The sequence below is a fragment of the Lates calcarifer genome, linkage group LG13 (assembly GCF_001640805.2).
Source record: "Lates calcarifer isolate ASB-BC8 linkage group LG13, TLL_Latcal_v3, whole genome shotgun sequence".
Classification (NCBI taxonomy): Eukaryota; Metazoa; Chordata; class Actinopteri; family Centropomidae; genus Lates; species Lates calcarifer.
This window is the reverse complement of record NC_066845.1, coordinates 26988116-27003217: the sequence shown is the minus strand read 5'-3', so window position 1 is coordinate 27003217 and position 15102 is coordinate 26988116. Positions and strand designations below refer to the sequence as shown.

The 15102-nt window shown below is 41.2% G+C and overlaps 1 protein-coding gene across 1 annotated transcript; it reads right to left on the bottom strand.

Annotated features, from left to right (window-relative positions):
• Nucleotides 1–636: 636 nt before the first annotated feature.
• si:dkey-220o5.5 (actin filament-associated protein 1-like 1) lies at nucleotides 637–15011 on the bottom strand. Its single transcript, XM_018664125.2, has 16 exons — nucleotides 14862–15011; nucleotides 7922–8056; nucleotides 7556–7633; nucleotides 7423–7484; nucleotides 5775–5892; nucleotides 5465–5697; nucleotides 4597–4776; nucleotides 4398–4484; nucleotides 4125–4194; nucleotides 3745–3983; nucleotides 3542–3651; nucleotides 3264–3381; nucleotides 2978–3065; nucleotides 2438–2604; nucleotides 1930–2040; nucleotides 637–1668 (listed from the first exon to the last, which is right to left on the bottom strand). The coding sequence occupies exons 1-16, from the start codon at nucleotides 14935–14937 to the stop codon at nucleotides 1642–1644; spliced, it is 1899 nt and encodes a 632-aa protein (XP_018519641.1). The 5' UTR covers nucleotides 14938–15011; the 3' UTR covers nucleotides 637–1641.
• Between the last annotated feature and the right edge of the window lie 91 nt (nucleotides 15012–15102).

The window sequence follows — 15102 nt, the reverse complement described above, 5'->3', positions numbered from 1 at the left end:
AATTAAGGCCGAATTTACTATTAGCACTTCCCGTTTGCTATGTACCACTTTGAGTCCAGACAACTATTAATGAATGATTTTGACACTAAGAAAACTTTAAAACCCCATGATTCTCAGGCAAGTTCTGAAGTTAAAATGTCTTTTTTTCTGTGATTTCTAAGCGAGTTATGAATCTATATTTATTTAATAACATCCTCTGAAAGTGTAACTCACATTGAATATAAGAATTTGTCCATCATAACACACTTGAGTATAAAGTACATTACTATAATACATTCAGAAACACCTATATCTGCTTACAACTACTTTACATGTTTCTATTATTAATGCTAAATAAGGGGACTTCATCAATGTTCAATGATCAATGATCAATGTTCCTGATGATGACTGGTGACTAGAGGTCATATTTATTATTATTTTACATCATTCTTATTCTGTCTTACAATAGAGACACTATTAAGATTCCAACAAACAAAGAATCTCTGCTCTAGTTGCTTTGTGTGACCCAGTCAACATTTCAAAACCTTACAAGTAACAGCTGAAGTGGTAAATTGTAAAATTCAGTTTTTAATATTACAGAATCATTTTACAGATCAGTGTTTAGTCCAACGTCAACACAGAGACATTCTCCTGAGATTATAAAATTCACTAAATATAAAAATTAGACAAATAAGCGACCATCACTGTAATTAACACAAATCATCAATGATTTGTTGTCATATACTAAAAACATTGTGCTGATCATGGTGAGGACAGATGTAAAAACATTTTAGTTAAATCAAATAAAGACCATGTGTGATTAAACAAAGTAGAAACAATTAATTCAAATTAATGTGTTCCCTGAAATTCACAACGGTGAGTGATCATACTGAGCAGATATAAAACGCTTTAAACATGAGAACAAACTGTTTCCATCACAATATTACAGAATTAAGGAAATCCTGACATAACTGCAAAGACTGCTGCTGAATATGTTAAAAAAGTTTTCACTCAGAACGCACCTGGGTTTAGGTAGGAAGTAAGAAATGACTCAGTGGCTCATCTGGAAATATATCTGACCAGCACTGTAAATGTACAGTCAGCATGTTGCTGTGTTTGTTTACTGCTGCGTCCACGCATAAGACACACTTCATTTGTAGTTATTTTGTGTCTTGTTCAGTCTGGACGTTCTGTTCCATGACTGCGTACGATTAAAAAAAGAACAACAGCAGGTACACTGGATTCTTAAGTACCAATATCTTATGATCACGGATCTTATCAAAAACAAAAATAAATAATGTTTAATGTTAATAAAGAAAACATACAGTGTTTTTCATGTGTACAGTTTATGTTTGATGGTCTGTGCACTGGCCTCTGTTAATACGAGTTAAGACGTCTGCACATACGAATGTTTGTATATGGTCATGAATTCTGGTTTGCTGGTGAACGTGACAAGATGACAAACTTCTGGAGGTTTATCATAGAGAAAGTATTTACAACAGCAAATGAAGAAGTTTCAAAACATGGCTGGATTACTGTTAATGTTTGAGCTATAGACAGTCTATGTTCAGAGCAGTTTGTCACTTGAAATTGAATCTGCAGTGGAGTTTAGGAGGGTCTTCTGTAGTTTGTGGATGGGATGTGATGATTGGACAGCTGGTGTCAAGCAGCAGCTTTGGTTTCCCATTCCTGTGGAAACAAAAACAGCAGCAGTTACGTGGATAAAAGATACAAAGACTATTCAACAACACTGCACTCTCTATGAATCATATTCATATTCAGCTGTTTTCTATGGTAATGGGGCAACCATGTCAGTTGATTGTTCCATTGGTTTGTCTGTTTTATTGATTATTTGATTAGTTATTTGCTGTTAACACCAGAGAGTTTGAAAAGATCAGCATTAGCAGCAGGTAAATTCAGGTAACATCGGTGTTCATGTCTGAATCTGACCTTCTTCCTCTGGAAAACCTTCCCATGTTCGATGAACAGCGCTGAAGGAGCTCGTCTCAGGGAGTTTTTAGCCGAGGCTGTCCGTCGCAGCAGAGGGTTCAGGAAATTTGCCTGGACCAACAAAGAAGAGCAGAAACCAGTGAATAAAGCAGCAGAATAAATCCAAATGACAAGTGGTTCATTTCTAGGATGCATCTGGACCTCTGTTAAAATTTTGCCCTGGCTACGGCCATGCATTTCTACTTATACTTGTTTTATTTATATTTTCTACTGGTTTTATTTTGGGAGTATTCAAAGTGAACAAGAAGAAGATCAGAACAAAAACTAAATCTGAGACAGAAAAAAATGAAAGATGCTACTTTCCTCTGACTACTCAATCAGTGATCACTTCTTTGTTTATTGTTGAATAAACAGAGCTGCATGTGTTGTATGACACATCATATCAAATCAAATTAGAAGCAGCCTCTTCACTCTGACATATTTGTATATTTCCCATCCACCTTCCCACCTGAGCGCGCTCAGTGCAGACGGCCAGCGACTGTCTGAAAGACGTGCGTTTGTTTAGCTTCCCGGCTGACGCCAGGTTGATCTCTGAGCCCGCCCTCAGTTGCACCGGCCTCTTCCCGGTCAGCTCCAGCTTCTGAACGGTTCGCTCCACCTCAGCCAGCTTCCTGTCTGAAATTGCAGTATACTGTTTATAATATACTGTCTATACATATATACCTGTCCCAGACCATCTAATGGGTCTGGATACCTCATAAGTCCCAAGTAGATTAGAGATGGAGATTTAAAAATCTATCCTCTGATACACAGGACAATCCACCGTTTTATGGCAGAGAACCACAGCCTCAGCCTTGGATTTTACAGAGACAATCACAAATCCCTCATAGAGAAGTGTTTCTTGCAGTAGAAGAAGGTACCGCAGCCACCGTGTTCCCAGGGGTTCATGTACAGGTGTATGTTGAGATCTAGTACAGGGGTGTGTATGGATAAAATCCCCCTGCGACCTTCTGTAAAGTAAAGAAGGTATTCATGTGCTGTGACTCACTGTGGCTGGTGAAGATGGTGTTACTGTAGGTCACAGAGTCTCTGGACGACACTGAGCTGCAGTGAACCAAATCCTGAGAGCTGTGGAGCTGAGAGAAAAACACAAACACTGGTGACATGTTCGACAAATAAAAACCTCTGAACCCAAGGTCTATTGCAGGAGGTAAAAGGTGCGTCATCAACTCAAGGTATGAGGCAGTTATTTCAGAAGGTTAGAGGCGTAACGTTCATCTTTGATAACAGCTCATAGACGTTTGTGATCACTAAGTTGAATCAGTTGCTTGTACCATGTGCTCCAGTATGGAGGTGTTGGAGTAGACGGGCTGGTCCCGGCCTGTTCCGCTCAGGTGGAAGGGATCGTCCATGTAGGTGTTGGAGGTGGGAAACCTCCGGATCTGTAGCCCACTGAGGAGGGAGAAACAAACAACATGACTTCAGAAGAAGAAGAAGAAGTTACGACTGACTGACCTGTGTACAGTATTTGATGTTCTAGTTATTACTGACAGTTCACTGTCACCAGGCTCTGATGCAGAACAGATGGATGGACGTATTAACAGACTCTTACCTGAGAGCACCACCTGTGTGCTCCTGTGCGTTGTTGCCATGGTGACTGTGATTGGCAGCGCCGTCCTGCAGCAGCTTCAACCACCGCTCCTTCTCCTCCGAACTGCTGACCTGAAGGAAGGAAGGGAGGAGGGAAAAACAAACGAGTGCATGAGCAAAAACATGACTGTATGAACGAATTAATGCAACTTCACATCAACTCACCTCCAGCACTGCAACCTGGTCACCGAGCATGCTCAGTGTGATCCTGTAGGAGTGGTCGGTGTCCGGTCCGGCTCGGACCTCGCACCCTCTGAGCTGGACGGTGTACTGAGGAGATCGCTTCCTCTTCACCTCCTCCTCCTCTTCCTGCTCCTCCTCCTCTCCAAACATGTTGAGGAGACCGGCCTCCACCTGACACAGTAAACTCTGCCACTGACAGTTCATCAGCACATTCAGGAAACCTGTTGGTCACATACATCACCGGTCACCTAGTTTACTGAGCAGCAGCCAGACGACTATATTCAGTACAGATAGAGGCAGTGTTATTCCAGCAGCTCCTGTGTTCTGTTCAGTAAAATGTTTTCTGTTTTACAGAGGAGTACCTTTGTCTTTGTTGAGGCTGCAGTGAGCTGAAGGTTTCTCCTCCTCAGAGTCAGTCTGGACTGTACTGGACTGAAGAAGGAGACATGAAATCATCAATTTTATGACTTTAATCCTGGACAGAGTGAGTCCAGTATAGATTTCATATGGTTGTTTTATCAAGGTGTTGTGACTAACTTTATCTTGGTTGTCATCTGAAGAGTTTAGTTTAATGTTAGGAGTTGGATACTGTATTATCTCATCACAAATGTAATGTTATGGTTAGTGTGTCTCACCCTGCAGGACAGCAGCTGGTCTGATCTGATCAGAGACGACGAACTCTGAGTCTCCACTTCACCTCCAGCACTCACCTCCTCTATCACCTGCACATGAAACACACACAGACCAGCTGATGTACATCACTGATAACAAGCAGTGAATACAACACATTCAGGACAAATAATGAGTGTGCTGGATGTTTTGTGTGCTGTTGACCTTCCTCCACTCGTCGGCCTGCTGGAAGCTGCTGTAGCCCAGCACCAGGGTCTCTGAGCCCAGAAGAACCAGTTTGAGCTGGTGCTGGATCTTCCCGTTGCTCTTTGACTTGTAGACGAGTTGACAGCCGCGAAGGTCCAGCTCCAGCTGAGGCAGCAGGTCCCGAGCACACTTATAGCACTGACACAATGAGGACATCAGTGAACACAAAACAGAAAATGTGGAACAATAAGAAGAAGAGAGTTTTAGTTTCATGAGAACCCAGTCACTGTGGACAGCTGCTGCAATGTAATCCAATGGGCAATCGTCTACATCAAAGTCCGTCCACTAAAGTTCTTGTTCTTGTCACTGACACTGACACTGACAACATTATGATAGGATTCCTACAGAGACAGAGCTTTTTATTAAAGAGGAAGATCCTTTTAGTTTAACCAGAAACATCTCTATATATCTCTACCAGACTCCATTGACAAAAACAGGGATTTAACCAGGAGCTGCTGGAATACCACTGCCTCCATCTGTTAGTGTGTTTGTGTTACTGTGAGACTTTGGTGGAAGAAGTAATCAGATACTTTACTGAAGTAAAAGTACCACGCCATCTGTTTGGATGGTAACATATGTTAGCTTGACTAGCTTGTTAAATGATGTCGTGGATGCACTTCCAAACATCGCTAAAAACTTGAAATAACAGGTCGGTGCCACACCCTCCCATCCTGGGAGGATGACATGAAGAAGTCTGGAGGAGTCTGGTAGAGATATATAGAGATGTTTCCGGTTAAACTAAGGATCTTCCTCTTTAATAAAAAGGCCTATCCTTTGACGTGAACAGTTGTCCATTAGATTACATCAGTCTCCTCTCTGTCCTCACCAGCAGCACGTTGTTCCTGATGATGAACAGCTGTTTGGTCCACTGTCCGAGCCACTTCCTCCTCCACAGGTAACCACAGAGGCGGGACTCAGGGACAGGCCTTAGACAGGGCTGAGAGGCAGTCCACTGGATGTAGTGAGCTCTGTCCTTGACAAGCCCCTCCCCCTCATCTTCATCGTCATCATCATCCTCACCGTATGACTCGTAGTGACTGCTGTCTGACTCCGCCTTCTCTGGAGATGAAGATTATTGTTACTGTTTTTAACCTGTTTCTACACAAATGTGTGTCTGTGTGTGCGTTTGTAGATACCAGTGTTGGACGTGGTTGTGTCTGCAGGTACGTAGGGCTCTGCTTCCTCGTAGGTATCTTCATCATCATCACCTCCTAGACCTCCTGGTGGGTGAGGTGGTACTGTGGGGCCCTGGATCTAAAATAATAGTTCAGCAGTGTGGTGAAATAATTGAAATACTCAAGTAAAGTACAAGTACCTCAGAGCTAATTATGTGCCGGACACGTTTAATAATCTGTTTCTTCTTATTTATTATTCATACAAATTTCGGCATGTAACTAGTCCTAAAGCTTTGAGAAAACCCCGGCAAACATACATCAAAACATGCGGTTCGATCGGGAATAGTGTTCTAAGTCTTTTAGTCATTGGACAAAATGATGCCACATGATTTTGACATACTTTCATGTAGAAACATGGTTGAAACTCTAAACAGGTCACAACACGACTTTTTTGGGTTAAATCTGCATTTTGATAGCTGTTCCAGTTTTTATGAAATCGCAGTTTAAATTTTACGGGTTCTTTTTTACAGTGTCAGAGTTTATAATGGGTGTGTATTGCATGGAATGTTCAGAATGTTCTAGAATGTGTGACATCATCACTAACTGCCACCTCTGAAAAAGACTTCCTGAAAAATTCAAACCTCTTCTAATTCCCACAGTTTCCAACCTACACAGACACTTTCTATATGAAGACGTAGAGAAATGTGTCCTCTCTCACCCAGTGTGACTCCCATTGTCACATGACTCACAGTTTGTGAATAAATCTCCTCCAAACACAGAGAGCGCTGACCCACAGTCCCATAGACTGCCATGTTAAACTGAGCTCTGAAGCTCTGTTTTAAAACTGTGACGGAGCCTAAACCGTAAACAGGACGTCCACATATAAAACATCAGAGTCTTCACTGAAGCTCTGTGCAGCTCAGAGTGAACACACTGTGCTAATGGGAGTTGTAGTTTTTGAGCTGTGAGGGCATTTTTGATGACAGGAGGCCAAGAGGCAGCTGATTACCCTGGACACACAGAGCAGCAGACACAGTACTTGAGTAAATGTACTCAGTTACTTTCCACCACTGCACTGCTGGAACTAAATGCTGTGTTTGAACAACATTTCCCAGGAGATGTTGTTGTTGTGTGTTTGTGTGTGTGTCCATCCATCACGTAGACCAGATGCTAATCGGCCGCCATCAGTGACCACTTCCTCTCTCTGCAGAGCTCTCAGCCAATAGGACGACAGATAGAGGAGAGATGGCTTCATATGTAAACACTGTACATCCTGTCACTCCCTCTGACACACACACACACACACACACACACACACTCGGTAACCCTGCTGCCGTTTCCTCCCAAACCTCAGAAGGACTCAGTCTGTCATTACTGACCCACATCACAGACCTGCCTCCTCCTCCTCCTCCTCCTCCTCCTCCTCCTCATCCTCCCGACCACTTTTCTTTGACCTCAAGAAGAAACTCATGAGCACGACTGTACTAACCTTTAAGTGGGGCCCCCAGGGGCAAAAACTTACTGTGGGGCCCTGCAGAACCCAACCAGCGCTGTAGAACTGAAACAAGACCAGGTACAAACCCAGGACACACTGCAGAGTCTGAGCTGAGGTGGTTAGGGGTAGATCAGGGTGGGGGGGCTTTCGGTTTCCCAGTGTGTGGTTACTCACCCCGTTCCTCAGCCAGACAGATGAGTCCTGAATTGAGACCAGCTCAGAGGACCGGACGCCGTCTGGACAAACAAACAAACACATTCAACATGTTTCATTTTCCAGACCTGTACAGACATGTTGCTTCCTGTACCTGTCCCAGGTGTGTCTGTCAGCTCGTTGCTAGGAGACGATGAAGGACAGCTCATGATCATGTACTCAGCATCCTCCACTGGAAACACAACAGACACACCCAGGTTAAAGTCCAGCTTCTGTCAGAGCGGCCATTTTAATCTCCACTTCATCAATATTTCGAATGTTTTGACTGCAAATGTTCTACAGAGAGTCAACGCATTGTCTTCTTTTTTTCAGATGAAGGAGGCACAAAACACAACAACAACAACAAACACATAAAACCAGGTCTAGTTCAAAATGTTGTTGTATTTTGCACCTCAGAGCCACCTTACCCTGAGCACTAGTAGTATCAGTAATATTGTTGTAGTGGTAGTAGTAGTATTACCTGGAGTGTCGTGTGTTTGCAGCTTAGACAGCAGCTCTGAGATGGATTTCTTCTGAGCCTGAGCGATGTAACTCAGGTTCTCTGAGTCCAGAACAGACAGGAAGGACTGCAGGTCCCAGATCAGCTTGGCCAGCACTAAAGACAGAAGGACAAACAGACAAACAGATAAATACTACAAACACAGTAACAGATGGAGGCAGTGGTATTCCAGCAGCTCCCAGTAAAACTCCTGTTTTTGTCAATGGAGTCTGGTAGAGATATATAGAGGTATTTCAGGTTAAACTAAAAGGATCTTCCTCTTTAATAAAAAGCTCTGTCTCTGTAGGAATCCTGTCATCATGCTGTCAGACACTGAGAAGAACAGTCTGAGTCTGTCAGAGGTAAAAACAAGAACTTTAGTGAACATCCATGGACATGAACTGTTCACAGTGGCCTGATACACAGTTCCTCCTCAATCCTGCACAGATTCCAAAGATTTTTGTTCCCATCAATCATTAACACGGAGCACTCCCTCCACCACTGCTCAGTAAGACACGGAAGACTTCACTGGAAGTTAAACAAGAGAGAAAATCACCACCAAACAGACTTTATCTGAGCGTAACAGTGAGTCATTGTGGATCACAGCCATCAGCAGCTTCACTCTCAGTGTCTCTGTTTACACACACTCAGACTAACTGTCTTTATTTCTTTCTCTTCATCTCTTTAATCTTTAACTCTTGGAAAATATTCCTCATAACCTCTGACCACACAACCAACTGATCATCTGATATCATAAATACAGATTTGTAATAAACCAAACTGCTGGAAAAACTGTTACATTTTCTATTTTCAAAAACAGAAAATATAAATGCAGAAAATAAAAGAACACAAGCGACATTTATAGGCCAAAGAACAGAGATATTCACGTTTTATTATTCACGTCTGTTTTTTATGACCACATCATCACTGGTATTATAGGAGACAGGAAGTGATCAGGGTCCAGTTTGTCATCAGCAGGTTGATAAAACATGAGATAAGATAAGGTCATTCTTTATTAGTCCCACAGCAGGGAAATTTACAACATAGAAACTGTCATGAGGTCGGTCTGTGTTCATGTCATGAAAGCAGGTGTTGTCTCTCTCTCTGTGAGTGAATGAATGACTGCTTCAGCCTCAGAAGAGTAAAGAGCTGAAATCATTAAAAAGCAGCAAAACAAGACGCCTCCGACTTCATATTATCCACTGTCATAGATACAGAGACAAAGCTAATATTTAAACTGACATTTTAATGTTGCACTCATCCTCTTTGTTTCTTTATCTGGCTGATGTTAAAGGCTCAAAAGCTCATTTTTAAAAAGCATATAAATAATCCTCTGTTTTATTTAAAATGTAATTCTGCTTTTCTTACCTCCCTGTCTGATTCCCCTCCTGACCACTAGATGGAGCCAATTTACATGATCGCACAACAAAATAACATAAATAGCAAACCAATAATAAGAACTGTATTATCAGCGTAAGAGGCAAAATAGCAAACTTTTAGCTACAGTGATAATGTCATAGCTCACAATATTAGTAGCAGTAGCTTGCTAGCTTTAATTCTTTGTTAGTATGTGAAGTTCGTCTTAACCCAATACCTAAAATTAACAACAACACTTTTGATGACAAACTGGGATTTTAAATTAAGCATTACCATTTATAAGATATAACTCTGAGCAGTTTGAATCTGCAGCATCTCGAGCTGTTGTGATCAACACTGAGGTGCATTTATCTGCAGTTCCTCTCATGTCCACTAGATGCTGCTGTGATCAAACTCTGACTGTGTTGAAGTGAATGGGAAAATCCTTTCTCTACAAATCCAAAGTCAGTTCTGTCTGTTTTAAATAAACATTCAGCTCTCCAAAGCTCAGTAGTAGTAACAGAAGACTCTAAAAGATGTTGATGGTTGAAACACAGAAGACGCTGTCAATTAGAATAAAACAGTTTAGGTTAGTTCTTCTGTTGGTGACTGAATAAAAAAGCACTGGACACTAAACTGAACCTGTTCAGGTGAAGCTTCCCAAATGCTCAGATGTTCTGACCTTCACATGTTAACTGATGTGACAGGACACACACTGATAAGCTACTGGATGCTGCTAATGTTTAACACAGAATAAAGATTCAGTGACAGTGTTGTTACATCTCTTTGAAACACAAGGTCCCTGCACAAGAACTGGGAAAAAGGACAAAACTGTACTGAGCAAACATTTACAGCAAATTCTCCACAAGGAAGGAATTTTTGTACAACCTTTTATTTGTTAAACTTGTTATCTACTATCTACCTTATATAACCTCTTGAATGTCTTTTAGGATGAGTACATCCTATATGATCACCAAAACCTCTTGATGGATGACCAAAATCAGTTCAAGACTTCCTGACCATTAGAACCGGCTAAAACACTCCTAGAATTTTTTATATCCATGTCCTTAAGGATGAGTAGAACCTCTGAAAAGACTAGAACAACCTCTCCCATCTGTATTTTATTGTGTATGTATTCCCAGCTTATGTCATTTTATAATCATAATAATTGACAGGAGACATGATCTATTGTTTTCTGCTGCTGAGTGGAGCAGAACTGGAGTGAATGAGCCTGAGAGGTTTGACTGAACTGATCTCTGAACAGTCTCCATTATCATCAGAGGGAGGGGAAAATGTAAGAAATGCAGAGAGAAAAAACTCCAACAGTCAGTGATTGTGCTTCAGCTCCATTCAGACAGACAGAGTGAGTCCATTCACACTCTGAGCCGAGTGGGAGACGAAGGTTAAATGTTTCTGATTAACTCTTCTGTGCTGATTTTAAGGATCCTACAGTTCTGTTTATCAGCCGGCTGCTGTTTTAAACACTGAACTGTACATACCTCACACACCCACAACACCACGACAACAACACTGCACTGCTGAGAAACAACACCTCAGAGACGAGGACACAGACAGACGGCTGCTGGACTGACAGACGGACACAGAGTTTGTGTTACTGAATGCTGCTTATCTGACCATCAACATTACTTCCTGTCTCCAGCTTTGATGCTGCAGAAAACACACACAAACACACACAGTGAATGACGTCCACTGTTCATCATTCACAACAACAAATCAGTAAACACAACATTAACAACAACCAGAAGCTAAACAACTATAACACGTAGACGACGGCCTCCATCACTGACTGCATTCACACATAAACCTCTGGACGTATGTCGTGTTGGTTCTGAAAGTCAGTTTGTTTTGTTTTGTTTTCAGTTTGTGCAGTGTGCTGATAAACACACAAACTGATCATTTGATAAACAAATCAACTGATAAACAATAAACCACCTAACTAACTAAATAACAAGTAGGTAAACAAATAAAGAAACCAAATAACAAACGGACAAATAAACATTTAAACTGAGAAAGGAACAAATAGTCAAACTCTCTTAAAACTGACAAATAAACTGAAAAATAAATGAACAAACTAACAAACAAACAAACTACCTAATGAACGGACAAACTAACAGGTAAACAAACTGACAAACATACAGATGAACAACCTAAGCAACATATGAACAAACAAATTAACAATTAACAAGAATTAACTCTTTAATTTGAGCTGTGAAACACTGAAGTGAAAATATCTAAAATCAGCAGTAACATAATGTTTTCAGTCAGTGTTCGAGGATAAAACAGAAACAGTGAGCAGTTTTTAAAGGGAATATTTCTGTAGTAGAAATTAGTTCACGCTTTGAACTATGTCTTTGTAATTTGATGAATTGACCTTTAAACTTTTTGAAAAAATGAAGCTGCTTTGAAAGAAGAAAAGTGAAGAGATGATCTTGTAACAGACTGAAGTTAAAAACCTTAGAAAAGTTGAAAGTGTGTATTTTAGTGATATAAGCTGCTTTACCATAAAAACCAAACCCTCAAATTATCTGAAAGACGGCGTGTGTGTGTGTGTGTGTGTGTGTGTGTGTGTGTGTGTGTTGCAGGGTGTGGAGCAGTTTTCTCTTTCATCTTCTGGTTGGTAAATATAGGACGGCAGAAACGTTTACATTACTGCGCTGCTGTTTCCTCAAACTGCCTGAACTTCAGTCGTCCAATCAGAAATCCCACTCATTTTCATCACCCTGTAGCTCTCTGGGTCAAATCATTAAGTACATCTGTTTTTTTCTTATTAAAAAAAGCCAAATTACAAGCTTGACAAGAGGTTAACTACAACTCCCAAGGTGCATTTCAGCAACAAACATCCATTTATAGACCTTTACATTCACATTTCTGCATTAAAAATGAACAAACTTGTGTGGACGGCAACTTTTTCAGCTTGTAATTGTTTACATTTTGATCAAATAAGTTAGCGGAATTTGCTATTAGCAGCTTCTGTCTGCAGTGTCTCTAAGTCATCCCAGCCAATCAGTCTGCTGCTCATTGACCTCCACTGTCTAAACATGGACACCTGAATCTAATCCAGGTCTCTGCTGCTGCCTGCAGAGAGACCTCTGGGTCTGAACTCAATCCTTCAGGCTTCTGCTCCTTCTCAGACTCTCAGGGATCATCATCTCCATCCCTGACCACAAGCTGTTCTCAGTCCAGACTGTTCTGGTCTGTGGTTCCCTGATGGTGGAACCAGCTCCCGGATCAGAACAGGAGCGTCTCTCTCTGTCTTCAACAACCTCAGAAGACTTCTTCCATTTATCTCCTGCTCTTTGTCTTATTGAATAGATGTGGTTAACTCAAGGAAACAGGATCAAGTGACAAAGGAACAAAGGACAGAGCGCTACTGCATGAAGGCCAGGTAGATTATGGACGAAGGTGCAGGCGGGGAAAGACCAGGTGACGGCAGGACAGGTGAGGGGAAGTGGAGGGAAAAACACACAAAGACAGACGAACACAACAAGGAGAGTCACTTCAAAACTAAACAGGAAATAGCACAAATTCCAGAGAGGGGGAGATCATGACACATATCAGCTTGTTAAGTCGTAACGTTACGACCGATGAAAATCCTGTTTCCTGATTCAACTTCTCTGAGTCAGATCTGAGTCCAAAAACCAATCAAGTGTCAGTCTACTGCTTCACTGAAAAAAAACAAGTAAGCGAATAAAGAAAAGCAAAGTTTGACACCAGCGAGTGCTAACGTTAGCTAGCTAACCTAGCTAGCACAGGTTAGCTCTCGCTGGTAAGAGCAGGTATCCCTGATATAAGCTATGGGTTTTACAGGGTGTTTCTTGCTCAGGCAAATTAAGGCGGTCTTAACTAGCTATCTTCACCCAGCTAAAGTGAAAATAGACAACATTAGCTAGCTATTTTTGCTATTTTTGGGAGCACAGAAAAAGGACTGACAACCGAGACATGAAGACGTAGCAAGTTTAGGCAACGTTAGCATCTTCTGGCAAAAGTGGTCACTCCTGATAGAAGCTCTGGGTCTGAGTCCTTTTCTGTGCTGCCAAAAAATAGCAAAAATAGCTACCCGAGGTTGTCTGTTTTCATCTTAGCTGGGTGAAGATAGCTAAACTAAGTCCAGCTTTATTCACTTTAGTTGAGCAGCACAGAAAAGGACTGACAACTGAAATATGAAGATGTGACTCATAGCAAGAAACACGCTGTAAAACCCAGAGCTTATATCAGGGATACCTGCTTTTACCAGCGGGTGCTAACTGGTGCTAACTTAGCTAGGTTAACAGGAGAACCTCTGCAAAGTTGGACCCGGAAACAGTATTTTTGTTGGTCATGTCTCACGACTTAACAAGTTATATACAGCCTGGATGTCCTGACAGAAATATGATATAATTATTGATAAATTATTGCACTTAATAAATAATCTTTAACCTGAATGGCCATGAAAACGATGCTGAATGTTCTACGTTGTATAAATAAACGTGTAATCATGGAACTAAAACTACCAACAGCAGCTAGTCAGGGATCTGTAATGAGAGAAAAATGCTGAAACAAACACGCACAGATCTACTGAATCTAAACAGTCTATTAGCTCAGTCTCCTGAGAGCAGAAGGAGGAGGAAGTGATGATGAGGAGGAGGAGGAGGAGGAGAGGGAGGAAGGATGATGGAGGAGGACAGACGGGAGTTTCCGATTGTTGTTGTGTTGCTGTAGATAACATACCATCGGAGTGATGAAGAGTCGACACGCAACAGGACGACAGAGAAATATCCTGAGCTCATCTCCACACGTTCAAAACCAAAATATAAGTAAAAGTACTCAGTGTGAAGCTCAGTCTGTTTGTTGGACATATTTTGGTTTAATGATCTAAATCTGCAAAGTAACGAGTCAAAGCACCAGTACACAACTCGAGTAAATGTACTTAGTTACTCTCCACCACTGCCTGAGTATGAACCCCGTGACCTTTCCTCTCCACCTGAAGACTGTTAGAAAAGAGAACTCATCAGGATGTTGTTTGGTTTTGTTGCATCTGTCACACCTCTGTGTATTGATCTCATAAATTAATCAATACATTTTCCAGGTTTGGTGACAGTTTTATTCTGAGGCTGTGACTCTGTTTAACATTTCTAAGCAGAATGAAATAAATGCTTTCTAACAGTAAATAAACAGCTGAATGATATAAAAACTGCATTTTTAAACACCCAAAACAGAAACTTATAAACTACATTATAGAGCATTATAAACCATTTATTTCATGTATGTGGGTATAATGTAATAATAAATACACACATTGTAATAAAAACAACATAAAACAGTAAATTCACTCTCGGTCGTCACAAAGACCAAGGTTGAAATTAGTGTTTATATCAGGAAATGTGGTGAATTTAACTTTTATTTCATGTTTTATGTAGAAAATAAAGTTGTTATTGTGGACGGATTTGTATTAAATTTTAATTTCTTTTTTTCACATGTGAAATGTGTGAAAATCTCAAACCACCTTCTTTATTTCAGTTCCTGTGTTTGATGTTTCTCCAGTTTTATAATAAAATGAGTTCGGTACCTTTCTGTTTGTCCATGTCTGTTGGTCGCTTCAGTCGCTGCTGATCTTCATTTCTCTGCTGCAGAGTCCGAACCATCAAATAACAAACAGATTTCCTCCTCAGAGAAACAAACTCTCTGCTCCGAGTCTGAGTCTGAGAGAGAGGACGGACCAACAGTCATTATGTAGGAGGGGAGGGAGGAGGGGAGGAGGGGGAGGGAGGGGGAGATGAAAACAACCTCCTCACTGAATATGTAAACTA

Bases quoted from the DNA above. Each gene is read 5' to 3' on its own strand.
- si:dkey-220o5.5 (XM_018664125.2), bottom strand. From the start codon at position 14,937: ATGGTTCGGACTCTGCAGCAGAGAAATGAAGATCAGCAGCGACTGAAG. The intron at 3,984-4,124 runs GTACTCCTCTGT...TGTGACCAACAG, and splicing joins CAGCCTCAACAAAGACAAAG to GTTTCCTGAATGTGCTGATG. The intron at 3,066-3,263 runs GTACAAGCAACT...TTTTTCTCTCAG, and splicing joins CCTCCATACTGGAGCACATG to CTCCACAGCTCTCAGGATTT.